This window comes from Anopheles ziemanni, chromosome 3 (genome assembly GCF_943734765.1).
Source record: "Anopheles ziemanni chromosome 3, idAnoZiCoDA_A2_x.2, whole genome shotgun sequence".
In the NCBI taxonomy this organism is placed as follows: domain Eukaryota; kingdom Metazoa; phylum Arthropoda; class Insecta; order Diptera; family Culicidae; genus Anopheles; species Anopheles ziemanni.
In genome coordinates, this window is record NC_080706.1 from 46236821 (window position 1) to 46257425 (window position 20605).

Below are 20605 nucleotides of genomic sequence, written 5' to 3' on the forward strand. Positions count from 1 at the left end.
TTTTGAATTTCCCATGGGAGGAACAAAATGGAAAATGTGGTTGGAAATATTAAATTTTTCCTGGCTCACTTGCTGGATAAAACCGAACGAACAGTAGTTAACCCTTATTTTCTAGTACAAGCTAATCTGTTCCCAGCGGATGTGCAAAGGCTTCATTTTGGAAGGATAAACTAAACTGAAAAAAGAAGCGAAAAAACCTGTAACCAAAGTGTTTATTTCGCAAGCATTCCGTATTGAAAACGTTGCACAGTTTTCCCCAACGCGTTGAGGCTGTTCTAGATTTATTTGAAGCAACCTGTGCAACCTGATCTAGTCTCAAACGGAGAGTCAGTTCTAATAAAATCACCCCAGATAAGGCATCATTATTCATCCAGACGAGAGTTGCTAGGTGGCAGTCCTCCACCAAAACGGGCTGGGATGGGGATGGAAAATAAAAACCTCAAGCCTCACCCCACCACCACGCTGGGAGGGCCGGCTTGCGTAGAGCTGACGGTCTCATTTATCACGTTCTGTCGCGTGGATACCTTGTACCTGTCCAGTTTTGGAGCTTCGAAAGCGGTCGGCCCAAGACAGTTTAGTTCTGGCTGTCTGCCTCTGTGGCCGGCTTCGGTGCCAGAGCGGAAAAGTGAAACCCTTATCAAAACATCCGACCGAAACTGCGTCCTACCGCTGTAACACACGCACGCAAGCATGCACACACTTACATACGGCCCGTCCGGTTCGTGCTGTGAGGGCGTTTTGACGGGTGCCTTCCAACCCCATCTGCCGAGCTGTCCAAAAATCAGATATTCAAAAGTAAAAGCTCCACTTCATTGTACATAAAACTTCACCGCTTCACCCGACCCCGCCGTACCTGTCGTACCCAAATCCGCCGTGTAAATCCCTTGGAACAATAGCAACAAATTCATCCGCTCTAGAAAACCCACCCATATACACACACACACGTTGTGTCGGGGAGTCGTTGCAATGCCGACGAACGTTCGCTGAAATTGTCGTCGTTTGTTCCACCGTCGTCCGTTTGCCGGTGGAAGTGCGGGCCCGCCGTCGAATTCGTGCCCTTCGAATTGGCATCCCTGTTTTGGGGCTAATCTGTTTCACTTGTTTCGCGTTGGAGAGGGAAAGGAAGGTGCATCGGTAAGATGGAAATGGAAAAAAGGTAAAAATGGCGGGGAATGGTAGCCCTTGTTGGTAGAACGAATGCGATGAGCCTCACGTACTCGCCGTTCGTTTTCGCAAGGAATAGGTCGGCTGCACAGCGATCCGTGTTATTAACATTGTGTGCATATTAAAAATTAAGAACATTGAACATTGTTTGTTTGTAAGACCAATAACATAGAAATCCTTTTCATAATTTATCATCTAATTTTTCATGAAGTATTGTTTCACTTACAATCATAAGTAACCACATTTATTTCGTCCTAGTGTGCAAATTTTATGTTTATCAGCTTACTTATAATCATTAATTTATTTAGAAATTTAGGGGAAAAACAACTTCGAAAACCTGCTAAGCCCAATGTGCTACCGAAGTTGTGAAGCTTCCTCAGATTTGCTTTTCCTTGACTGGCATGGCTTCTATTTTCATTTCCCATCATTTTTACACTTTCAACCGTGACAAGGATGCTCGCTTGCTTCCATGCCGGGAGTCTGCCCCGTCGCCATCGCTAGCTCTTCCCGCCACGGATGCCCGTTTTCCTGCTTTCCATACTCGGAGCGCCTCTGGGCCATACCTTTTGGGCCGGTTAGAATTGCTTTGTTTTGGCGTCGATTCGGTTTGTGTGCGTTTTTCTTCTTCTTCTTCTTCTTCTTCTTCTTCTATGAATGCGAAATCGGACTTCACCGGGCTGAAAAGGCAGAATTAAATTCAAGTCTGCTTGCACAATGAACCCCGCGCGGTGGAGGAAAACCCCCGTGGAGGCTACCGGAATCGCATCAAGGACGACTGTAAGGAAGCCGGCCCACTTTTTTCGTCTGCGGTGGTGGTGGTGGTGGTGTAGGACAGCGTGCTGTGTGGGCTCGAAGGGACGGGAGGCAGACACGATAAGGATGCTGGGACCGGAGCCGGATAAATATTTCATTGAAATCTTCTTAGTGCGCAACGATTCCGGTCGGCTCGGCTTTTGTGCGATCTAAGGTTTTTCGTTCGCTCCCGCTCTCTGTTTCTCTTTGGGTCTGTTCCATTTCACCATGCACGCGGACGATGGTGGACTGGCGTTGGTGCTGCGGTGGAGGTGTATTTTCAAGGATGAAATGCTACCGAAACGAATGCCCGCACCACAAGTGACACAGTTGCTCGAGGCTTTAGGGAAAGGCTCAGCGAGAGATCGCCCGCGACGATGGGCCAAGAGTATGAAAGAGCATAATTCGTAATCCGATAATCTTCACACTGGGTGCGGGTGGATTAGTGAATATTGAATGTGGCCCGCTGGCAAAAGTGGACCGTAGTCGGTTTAGGGGAAGGTTGGGGAGGGGAGGCGGAGTGTCTAGTGGCTCCGAAGATCTTTGCTAGCGCCCCCGGGGCTGAGCCCACTTGTCATATCCCGTCCGCCCAGTTGCTCCCTTTCTCTTTTGCTCAGCTTCTAATCGCCTCAAACGATAGTTCCACAAGCTAGCATGAACCGAAAAGGCTGCGAATGTATTTCTGCTGGCATTTTCTGGCTTTTCCTGCGTTTCGCTTTTTTTTTACACAAGTTCGGTTCTGCTTTCCGGTGTATCGAACCACGTATTCACGACGACTCATGCAGCAATCGGATAGCTCTGAGTTTTGTACCCTGAAGCAGGGTGCGCACATTGTTTAAAATTAGTATTAAGGATATTCAAATCCGCCTGTTACGCTCTAGCTGATCGGTTTATCTTAAACGCGTTGTTTTTCGGTTTGTTTGTGAGAAGACATTCAGCTCGAAGTGTTTTTTTTTTAAATTCATCGGTTTGTCAACAAAATAAGAATTGATATTCCTAAAAAATAATCAAATAGTAAACATACATGATGAAATATAATTCAACACAGAAGTTAACAGTGTTTAAATGTTTTCCTATTCCTTGCCGCGTCAAATAGTAAAGTTTCCCAATCTTATTATCACCAATAAATCGGGCTCATTTCGGGCGCAATTGAAAATATTACTCTCATTCTGCCCGATTCCCATCGTCGATCGGTAAATCAGTGGAGATTTCTCAAACTATCGGCCGTACATGGTGCCGTAATGTTGTTGCCAGAAAATTGATGGCACATGGATAAGCATCTCCCTCGGAGCGGGCAGGATCCGATGCTGGAGTTGTTTGAGTTTTATTTTTGCTGCCCGCTAGCGCAGGAGTAAAAATAAATTAAGGTATTTTTCTTCCCCTCGCTGGCATATCCATTAGATTGGGGTCGATAGCACGACGGGGTTGACCTGCGTCGTTCCTTCCGTTCTGCTGGTCGAGCGTAACTTAAAGCTCACCGAAATTCGGAACCACCGGTCAGCTGTTTTCCGTGCTTTGTGTGTCCTAGTCCCATTCGTGCTAGCGTGTGTTGCAGAGGTGGAAATTTTTCTTTTGCTGGATCCTGCTGTACAACACTATAGCCTTCCACTTCTAGGGAATACATGGAGCCAGGGCAAAATCTCATTAACAAGCAAATAGTATCGGCTAGGGAGCAGTCAGTGCCTGTGCAAATCGTCTCTGGCGTCGATTGGCAAAAAGCAGTATCCGAACAGAGCCACCATTTTCCATCTCGTCCCTCAGCGACGGGCAATCGGTACGAGATGGAGCCGTGGGTCACGGAATCGACGTGAGAGTTCGATACGTATCAATTTTCCTTCCACAAATTCTCGTTACATGTATCCTGGAAGGTTCAAACGATCAACGTCGGTCCTTACTTCCAAAAATCGATGGACTTGAATGCCTGTATGTGTGTGAGTGAGTTTGCGGGCACTACCCCCAGGTGTGACTGTGTGAGTGGGACGCTCCTGGTAAGTTGAGTGCGAATTAAGTGAGTTGAAGTGCAGTTGATGATAGTAATTTATTTCATTAATTAAGATTTCATCGACCGTTCGGTGGCGTTTCGAGAATACGAGGGACGTAAAAACTAGTGGTTGGAAGTAGTTTTCGGTTGCTTTTTCCCATCCGAAGCAGACATTTGTCCAGCAGTCGACTTGCAAAACAGGGGGAGGTTTTCGGGATTAGAAGATTAAATTTGAGTACGAAACACGAGAAGAGAACTTTCTGGAACCGTTCCAAAAACTTTCTGGAAGCAGGAGAAAATAGGGACGAAGAAGCTTTGTGGAAAATAAGTATTGTTTGAAAACTTGTCTTCCTCCACAGAGATCTAATATTTATTAGATGTAACAACTTCAATAGCTTAACAACTCATAATAGTAATACTTTTTTGTGTTTATTTGAAGACACACATTGATTATTTGAACAGATTATAAGTCGTAAATGTGCTACGTCTTTTATTCGTTTCTGTTCATCAGATTAAAAGCAATATGAAAAAAAAACTATGGCGTCGTAAAAGTTCATAGCTTATGTCACGAGTTTTGCCCCCATATACCGCAATGAACTTAAATGAACCTGAGATAAGCTAAGCGTATCAAGAGCGGTAATTGGAAAAAGATGCCGTATCGATTGAGAATGATTCTTTCAATTCTTTTCCATCGATTGCATTTCCTAGGAATGACTAGACCATCTTCTACGTTTGGATTCGGAGTATAGGACATATTTTCTCACAGCAAATTGACACCTCGTAGCTCGAACCGAAGAAGGAAAGCGTCAAATTGTTGAGGATTTAAAACTGATACAGCCAGCAAGGGAAGGTGCGACCATAAACCATCTCGAAAAACCAATGCTAATCCCTGGCCTTCCACGCTACATTATTCATGAGGACATGGAAAGTTAATTATACTGCTCTTTCTTACTCCTCCCATTGAAGCACCGATACAAGGGGGCACCATCAGGGTTGATGTGGACGTTTTTCACGGTGTTGCAATGAACGGTGTATGAATAATTCAGCGTACTTTTCCCAGCTTAGATGCTGTCCTAGCGTATCCTGACGAATCGCCGTGATGGTAAACAGGTTTATTTTTTCATCGGTTAAGTTGCTGTTTTGATCGAAATCATTTCAATTACCGTCCGAATATTGAGTACCATGCAATTGATTGCTAACAGGGGTCATTTCTTCAAAACAGAAGTTACTAAACGGAGTGAAAAAATAAAGCAATTTACTTAAAACATAAGACTGCATTTATCAGAAATAAAGATTTTCTGCATTAGAATCTCAATCTACAAAAAATACTGGGAAGCTATTCACTAAGATCCCTAGAAATAAATGAACGCACATTTTTCAATTATAATGTTTATTTTCAATGTTAAATCTCATATTTGAATGAAACAAAATTGTATTAAAAATAAACTCTATGGCCCCTTGCGAACTGGAGTGCGTCAGCGCCCTTATCACGTTACTTTGCAGCGAGCACATGTAGAAAATGGATCGAAAACTCATTCTCTTCTATATTTATCCTCACGTGCTCTCACTCGTGGGGAGTCCATGCTGGCAGTCACTCAGAAGTGTCGGGCACGGAAAACCATTTATTCACATATTCTTCTGAACATCCATTTCCTTCGGCGCTGCGGAAAACAACAACAGCACGGGTATCCCCACATACGCACACTTGCACACTCATGCGAAAAAGAAAAACATTTCCCGCACAGCAGTTTCCATCTTCCAATATACGAACGTACGTAAAACTTTTCCGTTACTTGCTCGCGCGCGACGCTTATTGGTTGAAAATCGGTTTTCTCATCCCGTTCCGTGCCGGAACTTTGCTCGGCTACCGGAGCAATGTGGCCGCGTTGTGTTGTCTTGTAAAAGTTGAAAGGAAGATAAACTTTTCCTTTCGAAATCACTTTTCTAACCCAAACGCCCACACACATACCCATGCGCCGACAAAAAAGCACAACAATGAAGGAAAAAAACAAAAACCGAAAACTTTTCCCCGACAAGGAAAAAAAAAGAAAACTTCTCTGTTGCTCGAAGAGAAATGTTGTTTGGAATTGGCACCTACTCCAACCGATAGATGGGGTGTGTTGGCTTTCCCGCTGACTTACCACCAGCAAGCGGGTAGAACTTTGGCCGAGGACCGTGGCATCGTAAGCTGGCAGTAATACGGCACAGGAAAAGCTCAGGAAATGCGCGCAAGGAAATTTTGCCATGTTTTTCGCTAATGTTTCGTTCGAGATTAGAGAATGTTTGGTTTTTGCACAGTGCTAGCTTAAAGCACGGAGCAGGAAATAAGCAGGCAGTTGATGGAAAGTAAGCAAGATGAGAAATAATTTAACAAAAATAGTTTCACTGCAATAGAGTGCGCGAATTATATCCCAATAAATTTTAAATGATGGATTTTGTATATTCATTCTTTCGCAGTGTTTTTACTGTTAATTTCCACGACCAACTTTCTCTGTACCTTTTGACTTTTTATCGAGCGGCAGGCAGCTTTAGAAGAAAGTGCTTCGTTGAGCGTAAAAGTTTTCCACCGCTTTCGCGTTCTCGTCTCGTTCGCCCGCGGGATGAAAGTGAATGTGCAGAACGGTATAACCACAGTGCATCCCCGTTCGCTATTGAAATTCAACCCCCTATTCGCGCCACCCATCTTCTCCCCGTGGCCAATCGATGGAGATAGTGCAGGGGATCGCACCACATACCGAACACATCAGCTAGCCCAGGGCATTTTTCCGGCCCCGGTACGAACGCTTCGGGGTGAACGTTGAATGTCAAAATAAGCGCATAAATCATTCGATGGCCCATAATATTTCCTTATTGCTGCCAGTTCATGTAATAATAAATTTTTAATAAATTTATATGCGTTTCCCGCCAGGCGTGCGCGGGGAAAACCCAATGATCCGTGCCCACAGCCAGGGCACCCTCCCAACCGTCGATCTGCCTACCTTCCACCCTTCGTTCACAACCCCTTTTCGGTTCGGCGTGCATTTCAATCCCTCCCGGTTATCAACACATTTCTCTTGCATAAACTAAAAAAAAACAGTACATACAGTGGCAATGGTTGATTGATGAGCGCCGTAAACGGAGTGAAAATGATTTACTACGAGGGAATGGAATTTCAATTTGAAAAGGAAAAACATCACCCCTAAACGACCCTTTCGAGCGCTAGCAAGGCCGTTCGGGCGTATCGCTTAGCTTTGTTTGTTGACTTGATTGCTGTCACATTCAATTTTATTTGCGGGTGGACTGTTTCCAGCCCTTTTTTTCCATCGGCGCTGTTTTGAAGGGATTGAGCGACTGCGGCTGAGCGTGCTCCGTTTCTCACAAACTTTCCTTATCGCGCGGAAGTCAACGCTGCCTGTGGGATGTTTGTGTAGCTTTTCATTTTTTTTAACTTCCATTGAGGTATGTGTAGAATGTGTGCGTGCGTGGGTTCTACTTTTGTTTTGTTTCCTGCCTCCCTGCCATGGTCAGTGGAAAAACAATATTTTTCCATTCATTCCATAGTTTCTTACCGAACGCGCACTGCCAGCAAGTTTCCGCCATCGCTACTCATAAATCTCACCGTTATGCCACCTCATCATATCGTCCTGAGTGGGCAGTATATATCTTTTCTGTTTTTTTCGCCTTTCCTCCGCTTTTCCCCCTTCTTTGCGTTACCCTTCCTAATGCCCGACCAAAGAAGCCGACCCAGCGCTGTAACGAGCGAACGGAATACAAGTGGAAGTTAAATGGAAGTTCGAATATACCGATGGAAACACGTTCAACATAAACCAGGGGGAAAGTTGAGAGAAGTTGGTAGGGGAAAGACTTAAAAAAATAGTAAAAACATACGTGAGTGAGGGCGAGTAGACGAAATATGCTACTGTCAAGGCTAGCAACCGTGTCCTGTTTGGGGAAGTTTTTCCGTCCGGGTTTCGGCTGAAGATTGATATTTTTCCGTTCATGGATTACTTTTTCTCTGCACTTTTCCTGCCGTTGGGCCCTTTCGGCTGGTCAGTTATTGCACGTTTCACGTTCTCTTTTCCGGTGCCTTCCGGTGGCAGGAGCCGGAGGCAAACGATAACACCCGCCACGATGATGATGGCGGTGGCATTTGTAGCCGAGGATCGTGAAGAAAGTGAGCGCACCAAACCGGCAGGGATGTGGACCGGACGGAGATGATAAGTGTCACAAATGACTGTGGCCACCAGAGTCCCGGTGGGGACCGGCGCAAGATGGTGGCCGCTTGGTTGTGTTTGTGTGAGCTGGAAGAAGAAGAGAATGAGAAAATGTTCGCAAAACTGACCAAGGGTCATAAATTATCGGAAAATTTAATAAAATTAAAAGAAGTGAGTTATGTTCCCGTCAGACCACCGGGAGCCATAGACTAGGAACCGGACGTTTGGCTGGAGGGTGGGTTGATCGGTTGTTGGCCATTTAGAGGCTAGTCGAGACTAAGTGAGTGTGACCGAAGTATCTACATTTTTTTCTCTTTTCTATGTTCTATTCCTTTAGTCCACATTGTTTCTGGTTATAAGTTGATCAATAATGGCATGGCAGAGTTTTATTTTAGCAAACTTCACATGAAAAAGATTTATTTTAATAAACCACAAAGTTGAATTGATTAAAATCAGGTTGAAACTTGAAATAAAATTCGATTAGCCTACTTTGTACATGGAATCAATAACTGCAAATTTACCTCTTAATTTGTTAAAGTCTTTTTTACTACTAGTTTACACCCAGTTATGTTTAATGTTGATAAGTAATTCACACAATTTAAATCTTTCAAAACATGCGCAAATTTACACACACCATCAGTGCTCGGGAAATAATTCTTTGGGTCGAACAATTGTCACCGAGTAAGTAATTACATTCCAATAATACCAACCGGAAGTCTTACAAGTATTGTGTTCATGATCAATGGACACAATGTAACATCGAAAACTGGTGGTGTGAATTATTTCTCACAGCCTTTGTCGTGCCTTGTGACACGACATATACGATAAATTTCTGCCACAGTAACAATCCCGTCACATAAATCAATACGCCACAAACAAAATGGTGACAAGTTTATCATTTCCGCGAATGCTGCAGACGCTCACACACACACGTATATATCCCGCACCGATAAGCATTCAACCGTCTTTGTCTTATCGATTCGCATAAATTCCTTTCTTCTGTTTTAGGCACGTACAAGATCGTTTGTTAGGTAGGAAGCTATGTTCCCGGTAGGAGGGTTCCTGTGAGACACGCTTAAAGTAACGTAGAAAAGGAAATTCCAGTTGTTCACCTTTAAGCTGTTGAACGTTAAATTTATGATATAGATTGACTTCAAGTTAAGAAAATCTAGTCAAAGATATTAAAAATACCGTTATTTGTACGGTTAGCTTTAAGCAACGTGTATATACTTATTTTCATCTCGACACAAAATACAAATAATGTCGCTTTTAAATTATTCAAAGAAAATAGATTTGTTTACACTGGTTCTCTGAGGAGTATGTTTTCTTTTGCCACTTCATTTGCTTTTTTTTGCCCCTCCAAAACCCGGGCAATCAGGTCTGACGCGACGGCTCGGTACAATTTTCCAGCACGTCTCGTGAACCACCAGGCGCCTCCATGGCCGGGAAACGCCACGCCAAAATCAATCGATTGATCAATTTCACGCGCGGATCGAAATTCATTTTTAATCTCATTTGTCAATATTTACTCGTCTGTTGATGATCAGCTTCTATTTTGCTTCACGCTTGCTGTTTTGTTTGACTCGGCGCCCTGTGCTACGTACCAAGCACTTGTGCGCCAGCGGTAGTAGGGAGAAAGAAAATGCAAAGCCATTGGAAAAAGTCCAAAAAAAGAAAACAAAAAGCAAAACCTTCCAAAAGTTGGCAAAGCAACTCAGTTAGCTTGCTCGGAAGCCAGCAGCACCATGAGCTACCGTAACGGATCCAGCGACGTGATGCATTGAAATCAATCGACTCATCTTCATCTTTTCCAGCGCCGAAGCGCACGGTTTAATGCAAATAAAAAGAAATCCTATTATTATCCGTTGCTCCACCGGGTGATACGGTTGGGAAATATTGTTTTCTTTCACTTTACTCCACAGGATTTCGGAGCAGTACTGGCTCTCGGGTAGCGAAGGTTTCGGAATCATCGAGGATAAAAGAGGGATAGCGATGCACACATTGCTAACCTTATCCGCTTGTTGGGCATGTTTCGTTTGACTTTCACTCGTAACGCTTCAGCTCGACGGCAACGATCCCGTCTGTCTTTAACGGTTTCTCTTTGTACCAGTTTCATACCCATGCCAAAGGATATGTCCGAAAAAACTAGAGCAGAGCAAGTTGAAAAGAAATTGAGCCAACTGGAAGCAGGAGAAAAACGTTAGCAGGTTTAGGAACTCCTGGGAGTTGGCTTTTCGAGACCAAAGACGACATATGGCATAACGATGGTATGAACCTTTTATTGACCACGTGTGCTCGACGGTTCGGTTGAACCCGAACGTTATTGAATCTGTTTTCGATTCGACAATATGCATATTATTATATGAACGATACTTTTTTCTGCTTTGCATGTTGCTTAAGAATTCAAACAATAGACCATGAGGAAGAACATTTAAGAATATTCATAAAACCACAGAACTGCTAACGATACTAAAACTGTTGAAAGGTGAATAAACATATGTTTGAAAGATGATGATATGATTTGAAAGTAAGATGAGTGCATTTTACGTATGAATATGTTTATAATACTTTATTTCAGAATGCTGCTTACTGTTCAAAAACGAAACATTTAAAATTGCTATTGTAAATTCAGTTAATGATTAAATTAATCAGCTAACAGTTATGAATTAAAATCATAACAAAAACAATGTAAATTCTAAAGATGTTCTGAATCCTTAAGAAGAATGAAACCAAGTTCTGAACGCTAAATTGATTTTGTTATTTTTCCCAAAATGACGTTTATGTTTTTATGTCGTACAAGTTTGTAGTATTCATCAAATTGATGTCGTACAAGTTTTGAAGCAAATTATTTATACTCCGAGATAACTCCACAGATAAAAGAGAACATTTCTTTAGTTTTAATAAATGTTTAATTTTTTTGTTTATTGTTCTTTTGTTCACTTACTATTCCTATAATGTGAAATTTAAAAATAAAAATGCTTGTCATAACATATGGCGTGATACATAAACAAGTAGTTTTATTCCAAAACAAAAATTCACAATGCCATGGAAATATGCGACAATTGTTCAATTTGTCAACAATTCATGGAATGTGCATTACTAAAGACGTTATTACAATGAAATAAATATGGTTTTATGAATTTTCGATTTTCTGCTCGCACCTTGCGGTGCCTTGTAGTCCAAAGAAAGCGCTGGAATTTGTTCCGTACCTCAAGGAAAACCATTTTGAAGATACGGAACACTTGCCCAGGAATAGCTGAGTATCTTGCATTCTTCGGTAGGAGAGTTTTATGCCTTGTACATTCAAGTAATAGCGGCGCGTGGTGCGATAGGGACTGAAAGCCAGGTATCGAAACGATATCAATGCCTGAAAGTAAAAAAAAGCACTACAATGGTTTTTTGATTTTCCGTCCACCTCACGACGGATGCGCCAGATTTTTACCGTTCTCCTTCCCTTCGTCGATTGTGTCGCCTGCAACCAAAGCCATAGCGACTCCAGACACCCGCCGGGGCAATTTGTACGGGTTGGCATTGGCACAGATACCCGATTTTCCGGGAACTTCTTCGGCAACCGTCGCGAATCCACTGCCAATGGAAAGCCCTGCAAACTCCCGAAAATGGAGGACCAATTTCTTTGGATTGGATTTTTATTCTCTCGGCTGGCAGTTTTATTAACATAGTGAAAGCTATTGCGCTGGCTTTCCTTTATGCTTTTTTATGTATACGTCTCTCCGTTCCACTCTATCGTTGGATGTTTTTCCTCCCACATTCTAAAACGGAAGATGTTCGATAAGCCTCTCGAAAAGAATTCCGGTTCCGATGTTGGCGCTGCTTTCCGAGAGGGTTTGATCTTCGTGAAGGACCTACGTTCGACGTTTGGCGATGCGTGATCAATTGATTTGCATACTTTATGACTTTGATAGAGCCATTCTCGCAGCCTGTGCCGTTCTTTATGTGTCCAGTGTGTTCCACCCGAGTACGCTGCGTTTTCACATTAACTTTTTTCATCGTTCGCTGGCTAGCGTGGTTTTTGCGATTTTTTTTATATCGCAGCTATACTCCTCACACACCCATGCAACACTTCTCGGCACTATAATCGATCGGTGAATTTTACGATCGAAAACGCGATATTGAAGGGCTCTGCAGTTCCACTTTTTTCTCCACGGCTCCGACCAAAAAACCCTCCAAAACGAGTTCTTAGCGTGCTGTAAAAGGGCTTTGTCGCCACCCGGGCTTCCGCCGGTGATGGTTGGTGGACCTTCTAGGGTTTCCAGAATCCGTGACCGTGATCTCACGCCAGCACGTGCCCCCAATGAACAACCCTTTTTATGAATCACTTTGCGACCGTACCGTTTACGGCCGTTACATGCCGCCCCATCGATTTGTGTGTGTGTTTATGCGGAACGGGCTGTACGGTACACACACGCACACGTACACCGAAAGTCGAGTGTTTCCTCTTGCACGACCCTCGCCAATTTTCTACCGCAGTGCCCCAACGTTTGAAAAGGTTAAGGAGGGAAGAAAAAGTTCTGGCAAGGATTTTCCTATTAAAAATCGAATTTAATGGCAATGAAGTCACCATTTGCACGGTATAGAGCCACGGTAATGGCTTGCTTTCGGTTCGAGTGGCAATTGTACGACGGATGCTGTTGGCAGTTGGTTGGGATAAATGGCTTAATTCAGATCAAAATACTACGTTTATCTGGGAACAATCAAGACAAACTTCTTGTTTCATCAAGAATTCGATTATGTTCTGATATTTACCTTTTCATCATTGCTAGTTTAAAACATATTGAATCTTTTAATTTCTGTACAAATTTTTTGAATTTGAAATTGTTTCTGAAGAACGTTTTACGCTTGGTACGTAAACATTTGTATGAAACTTGTATTTAAAATGTTCGTGTTTATTTAAAATCAAACCAACAAATTTTCGCCGTTTAATCGAAATAAATTCATCAAAAGTGTTATTGAGACATTGCATTTTTATTTTTTCACCCATGTTTCGACGAGCTTCAAAATTTTGCAGTTATATAAATCGGCGTTTATTAATGTTTTACGTCAATTTCGTCTATTTTAAATTGTATGGTTGTACCACTATAGTGTACATACACTATAGTGTATGTACATACACTGTATACAAAATGATATTTAATATCATTCTTCTTCTTCTTCTTGGCGTAACGACCTCTTGGTCATGCCTGCCCGTTAAGGGCTTACGAGACTTGTTTCCCTGTCGTACGTGGATAGTCAGTCCTCTCGTACAGGGGGAGGTCCGGTCTCGGTTGGGATTCGAACCCACGCCGTCGAGGTGGTGAGCCCCGGCGCTCATGGGACGATTTTCTAACCGGCGCTACCGCTCGGCTGTCGCGGACCCCCAACATTTAATATCATTAAAAGATACAAAATACAAAATGATATTTAATTTTGCCAATTAGAAATTATTTTGAAAAAAATTACATGCATTCATTTGCCCTTTTTTTACTACTAAGTATTGAATAAACACAAAAATCATAAAATTATTCTTGATAGAAAATATCATTATTTTGCTACTAGGTTTAAGATCTGCACATACTCAAAGAACAGAAAATCTAAATGCAATAGCTAGAAGATAGCCTGTTCTACCACACTCGCAATATGGACGAGTGCGGGATAATGGTCACGTGTTCTTTTTAGATTTCCCATGGGCCATGTGAGAGGAAAATCATCCCGGAAGCGAACGGATAGCTGCAAACTTTTACGTACAATGTTCGCTCCAAGCCCAACTCCGACCGCCGAAGATCCACTTCTTGTAATGGAACTTGTAACAAAATCCTAAAACGAAAAGAAAGTAATAATCCTCCCACATGCTGCGTCACACCGAGGCCACTGAACCGGAAGAAAATGGATGTTCCTTTCCGGATGCCACGAGGTGGTATTGATTAAGGAGTGATGTGTGTAGTTGTGAACCGACAGCGATGGGGCTCAACAGGGCCGAGTGTGGCGCTTAAAGGGTGGGCGGGTTGGACATCCATATCCACAATTGGGTTCAGCAATATCGAGTGTCCATACTTTCCCATCGGACAAGCTGGACAAGCTGGTTCGTTTGTTCTCGGGCACACGTGCTACGCTCTAGGACAATAAAATTAGTATAAATATTGAAAAACTTTTGCTCGACCAGCTACCAGGTGCCATCCTGTTCGCATTCCATGCCACTCTGGTATGATCGTGTGGGGTGGGGGGGTTGTTCTTAGGTGACATCGGTATGAGATGGTTTGAGTGCACGTATCCAACGACGCGAACGAATGTATGAGTTCGAACGAACTTCTGAACCGGAAAAAGGTACTCAACCAAACGAACGAACACGTACTAATCCTTTCCGTTTGTTTTTCTCGCTTTTTTCTCTATCTTCCGTTGCAGAATAAACGTGTTGTCCAGCCGAAGGGAAGCACGGGGAACAATGTTACCCCGATGGAAAACCTTGCTGTTGGTCCTGACGATTGGCCTCCTGCTCGAACCATGTAAGTAATAAATTCTGCTTCCGTTTTCTCATCGTCATATCGTCCGCCGGTCGGGGCCGGAGACAATCTTCGAATCCGGCGTAGGTGGTCGACCTTCGCAGTCCTGCCGATGATGTGGGCTGCGGGGCAGCGAAGGTGGCCCGGCCGCAGAGAAAAATAGCATCCACGCTCGTTTGTTTCGCTCGTGACCAGTCTGCCAAGTGTCAAGTGGCAAACCACCACCTCCGTGAAACGTTCGTCGCCACCAACGCGCACCGCCACCCGAAGCGAGATGTTGCGGGCAAATGAAGTGACAGGTTTATTATTGCCATTGTTGCAGATCCTGAGCGGATCCCGAAGACGCTGCGTATGCTTCGACCACGAACAGCGGCTTAACCTTTCGCTGACAGATGCTGCAGGATGGGCGGGTGGTGGACGAACATTTTCTTCCCTTTGTCCAAAAATTGCCCAACAACTCGACAACCGGAACTGACACCGCAAGTTGTCTGGCGCGTTGGTTTGGCAGCTCGTCGGTTGCGCGGGCCGCAAACAGCGAACGCGCACCGGAGGTCAAAAGTCGTGTTTATTTGTTATGCTTTACTCAAGTCAAACTTGTTGTTGTTGGAGAGGAACGCCAAAGACGCTGGTGGGAGGGTGTGTTTGTCAGTATGTCATGGGGCTGCGGTTTCATTTTATTGTACGCCACCATCCCCGCCGCGCCGTTTTGGCATGACGAAAAGGGTCGTTCGCCGCAAACCCGGACCGTAACGGGGGCGGGGAAGAACCGAACCTGTTAAGAACGGGAAAAGGTGCATGTCATTCACGTGCTTGAATTATTTACTTTAGCTTCTTCGCTTCGCGCGCGTCCTCCCCGTAGCTGACGTCGGTCGCTTCCGAATGGGAGTGTATGTCACCTTTTTCATTTTTCCTCGGCCGTTAACGTGACGGGTGGCTCGGAAAACGAGTGGCTCCGGAGAATGGCTTCATGGTGGTCCTTAAAAGGAAAACCGTGGCGCTGGGACGGTGTGATTTGTGTGGCGTTGTTTGCACGAAGACTTCTTCCAACATTTCGAAGGAGCATCTTGGCTGTTCTTTCGACCTTGCCTCACCGCCGGTTGGCTTGTGAGGATATGAAGGTGTGTACAATGCGATTAGCTGAAGAGATTACTCGGTCATGACCTGGATGGCCAATGCAAGACTCACTGTTGAAGGTTTTTGATCGCAAGCATGAAATATAATAATAACTATTATTTGCTTGGATTTTGAAAAAGGATAGGATTGGGAAAAAATGAAGAAACATTTGATTTTAAAATGAGAACATAGTTATTTTAATTATTCAAATTGCTCAGTTGCTATCAAGTTGAAGATTTAAGGTTGTGTTAAACATCCTTTTATATCAAAATTGCAAAAATTGTTTTGTAAAATTTTTGATTAAAACCTTGTTATGCTCTTCTAAACCACCTTGTTTGCAATAAAACCAAACCTACAGCAAACATCCCTCGCAATAAAGCATTCATTTTCATTTGCATGCTACAGACAAATGCGGAGGCTAATAAAAATCCTCCATAAATTGACACCTAGCTCACGACGGGGTAGCTCCCGGGCACACGAGCCGTCGGCTGTTGGCAAACGGCAGAAAGTATTTCCCATTGTCACCGTTGCGCGAAATATTACCTCGTCGGTTTCTTCTTACCTAATGCGTCGTTTTGCTTTTCTGTAGCTTCTGTAGCCCGACCCAAAAGAGTTTCCGTAGATTGAAGGATCGCGCGTATTGCGTATGCCGCTCGAGATCCGCATCGTTTGTCGGCTGTTTCGGCAAATCCAATTTGTGAAAAAGTTGCTCCATCCTTCACGGTAGGCCACGGTCGGTGAAATCGGCCGTAGAGGGAAAGCGGTGGCTTTCCGTAGGACGAAGTTAGCCCCGGAAACATCCGCTGCACCCGTGGATTCTGATCTTCAGATTCTAGGCTCCGTTGGTTTCCGGTTAAAGGAATTTACATCGTTGAGCTCGGTGGTGTAATGTGAACTGTACGGACTCGAAGCTGCTCGAGAGGCATAATTCGATGGAACCGGTAAGTCTGCCCCGCTCTAGTTGGTCCTATTTCATCTTCAATGTATTACCGGCTTTCTGCGAGTTTCAGACTTTTTTGCTGAAATTTAATTTAACTTCTCTCCCGGATTCAAAAGTTACGTAAGCGCACTTTAATTTGTAAGAACATCGAAACACAAAACTACCTCATGTCACTCTCGTTCAGAGGTAAATTTACCTCGAAGTCGTACCTTTTAAGGCCCACCTCGACCCGAATAATTTTTCATGCGAAAGCACCTGCATTGGTTGGCTGAACTTTGCGAAACATTTTTCATACCATTGACAAACCGTAGAGAAAGTTTCATCATGGGTGAAATCTGTTTTTAAAAAATGGTTTTGAAAAAGAGTAAGGACATTATCGTTACACTTTTTGATGTATAATTTGTTCTACAGCTTCAACCAAAAATTATTCTGTTATAACAACGAAACATACGTGTTTTTAAATTTTATATAAAAACGAATGAATTATTCCAATCAGTTAAGGGTTGTATTTGTTTATGAAAAAGAAAAGAAATTTTTAAACATTCATGATTTAATGAAAACTCTAACAAAAGATAGTTTATCTTAAAATCTGGCTAAGAGTGGTTTGATTACAAGTATAGTTAGTGTGATAAAACAAACACATCTCTGTTTGAGATTTGGTATGTTGTTGAGCGCACGACAAAATTTGAAAAAAAAATCTCATATACCAGATTTTATCTTCCTTTAAATTCATTTAACTGTACTCCCTACAGAATTTGTGAAACAACCCAATGCTTATAAAAAGACAATCTGTGTTCGATGTTACCACTATGTTCCGCAGTATGATGTGGTATAAAAAAGTGGTATCACGAAACCAGGGGACCACAAGTCATGATCGAAGGAATAATCGAAACAGAAAACTTTCGATCGAATAGTCTAGCAGCCATCTGTCAAATCGGTTTTTCTTTTCAGGTTGTGGTTGCTGTGTTTTGTAAAATTGGTGTGTGCAGTAGCGTAAAAGTTAAACAAGATTTCTTCGACGTTCGTGATTATCAATGCTCAATTTTCAAAAGTAAATTCCATCGATCCATGGGGCAACATCGCAGAAATTTATGCAATTAAGTTTTAAGATTAAACAATTGATAATGGAACATATCCTATAAAACATGAAATAAATGTTTATACGCCTTCGTTGAATCACTTTACAAAAGGAAACATTTTTGCAAATGCACTTGCAATCGCTCTCGTTAAGCCCGGACCTGTCGAGATCATTTTGATCGAGAAAACGCTGTCGATGGTTTGACAACTTTTATACAACATGCTTTAGGATTTCTATCGCGATAGGCAGAAGGAAATGAAGGAAATAAACTTCAAATGAACACTTTTCGACAAGTTCATGCTTACGATTGAAATCGAAACCATTCACGATAGCAGCAAATGTTTCGCTTAACACGAACAAACAAATTCAACAGTCTGTAAATAATATGACCATGTTAAACGTCATATACAATAAATCACATCATATCGATTCAGTTCGTTCGACATGTATTGCGTTGCAGAACATTTGTTAACATTTTATTTTTATCAACAACCATTTTGAGCTCAGTCCGGTTTCCTGGTTGCTTCTTTATTTTCACTCCCCTCATGAGATTTCACTCTCCAACGTACCAAATTGGCACTGGTTCAAGTGACGCTACAGTAAGCCTGCGAATAGACGAAAAGAATTTTCCTCAGGCGAAAAACGATGGACATGACACGTCAACCGACAGCATCGTGCGGTGACGATGAAAATGATGTTGATGATGATAACCAGCATCGTGTAGATGGTCGTTCCAGTCCCGATGGGCTATCGCTGTGTGAACGCGTAACCGCTCTTTTTTCGGGTTTTTGAGGTTTTGGGTGTTTGTATCACTCTTCCTTTGTCCCGCTGTTCGCACTCTATTTAACGTCCAGTGGACACATGGAAAATGAGCATTCACTTTTGGTTGTACGTTTCCGGTAATGGGGGTAGAATTTCTTTAGTGTTATGTTGTTACCGGTTCATCTGAAATTGAGTCAAATTCGATGCAAAATGTGTTAGGTGGTGGAAGAAGTTTTTATTAATTTAAAAATATTTTTTTCAGCATTGAAAAATATATCCAACCAACCAGCTAAATCAAGTGTTTCACACCTACCTCCGGTTGGGAAAGCCATAAACTAAGTACCCAACTTTTGAAATATGATACCGAATTCTCAAGAAAAACCATATGTCAAAATGGTGCATCCACGGCCACGCGCTTGCTAGAGCTAAACAAAGCAAACAATAACAGTGACACAAATTGCAGAATTAAATTTAATTAAATCCCGCAACTTGCACCAACTGCTTCCGCCAACTTCATACTCTCCCACAAACACACACTCACATGGTGCTGAAAATATGAGAAATGCGCGTGGTTTTATGAACCCTACGTCATGCCAACGGTAGCCAGAGCATCCGGTACCGAGCAGCCAGCTGCCAGCCAAAATAATGTACCATTCGAAGGCACTGATGCATTTCGCCGTCCCACTACAATGCATGGGTAAGCGTATGTGGGTCCTGTAACAGTCGCTTTTAGTGGTTCCCCGGGTTTTTGACGTCCACCAGCCAACATCGCTTTCGCGGTGGGAATGTCGGCGCAATTTCGGCACTGAAAACGAAATGAAATACCCTCACTGTCCTGCCCGTGGTAGATCTCGCCATGAGAACGCAGTCATAAGCTGCCCGCTATCAGCTTTGTTGTTGGTTAGCGGGGCCATTTTAGCATTGGCTTACTCTTTGGCAACTCCATGGCAGCCAAATGGTGATTCCGCACGAACACACACGCTATGGCCCGGTTTTGAATGGGCAAACGATGGGCTTATACGTGTTTCTGCACCAAGTAGGAATGTAAATTTCAATTTCAATTTCAATTTCAATTTATTTTACATTGTTTGCCACGCGGGCTATACAAAGTATTTCTTAAACTATAGATACACTTAAAACAAGAAGACCAAGCACAAGAGGAGGAGAGGGATAGATTACATGAGGGAGTTGTTAAGACGTGAACGAAAGGAAGGGATGGAGACGTTGTAGTCAAACAGGTGACTAAAGCTATTGAAGGAAGACATGGCGCGGATAAAAGGATCATTTTGGGAGAAACGCGTACGGCGCGTGGGAATAAGGAGAGGAGGCCTTTCCCGAAGGTTATGGGAAGGGACATATAGAGGGATATGAGAGAGGAGTTCCGGAGCGTCAGTGGAGTGTAGGAGAAGTTGGGCGATGAAAATAGCCTGAGCGTTCCGGTGGCGAGTCTGAATCGTGGATAGCCCCAACAATTGACACCGCGACTCGTAAGGCGGGAGGGAGGAGGCATTGTAGCCGAGAAGACGCCTCACCGCCAGGCGCGTGAAGCGTCTCTGCACCCCCTCCAACCTTCCCAAGGCGGTGACACCTGCTGGGGTCCATACCACGGAAGCATACTCGAGGATCGGTCTGACCCAGCAGCAGTAAAGCGCCATCAAGCAGCGCGGGTCCCGCACTTCCGATGCCAGGCGAGAAATAATCCCTAACAAACGGTTGGCCTTGCACACCACCTGGTCAATCTGTACATGGAAGGACAAGGCAGCGTCAAGCCATACCCCGAGGTCCCTGACAACCGACACTCGCGACAACGCAACGCTACTAATGCAGTAGTCGAAGTGGGTCACCCCAGCGGAGCGACTGAAGGATATGACACAGCACTTGGATGTGCAGAGAGTCAATCCATTCGCGGAGCACCATTCAGAGAAGCGGTGGAGGGATTCTTGCAGGAGTAAGGAGTCGGAAGGAGAGGATATGGGAAGGAATAATTTGACATCGTCAGCATACAGCAAGTGCCCATTAGGAGGCAGCACACTGACACAGTCATTAAGGAAGAGAGAGAACAGGAGAGGGCTGAGGATGCTGCCCTGC

The 20605-nt window shown here is 43.5% G+C and overlaps 1 protein-coding gene across 1 annotated transcript in view; it reads left to right on the forward strand.

The window, feature by feature from the left end:
* The first annotated feature begins 14566 nt into the window (after positions 1 to 14566).
* LOC131286950 (cadherin-87A) overlaps positions 14567 to 20605 on the forward strand; it is a 63603-nt gene continuing 57564 nt past the window's right edge. The window contains exon 1 of the mRNA XM_058315960.1: positions 14567 to 14627. Coding sequence (XP_058171943.1) covers positions 14567 to 14627 — 61 coding nt within the window. The remainder of the gene's footprint in view (positions 14628 to 20605) is intronic.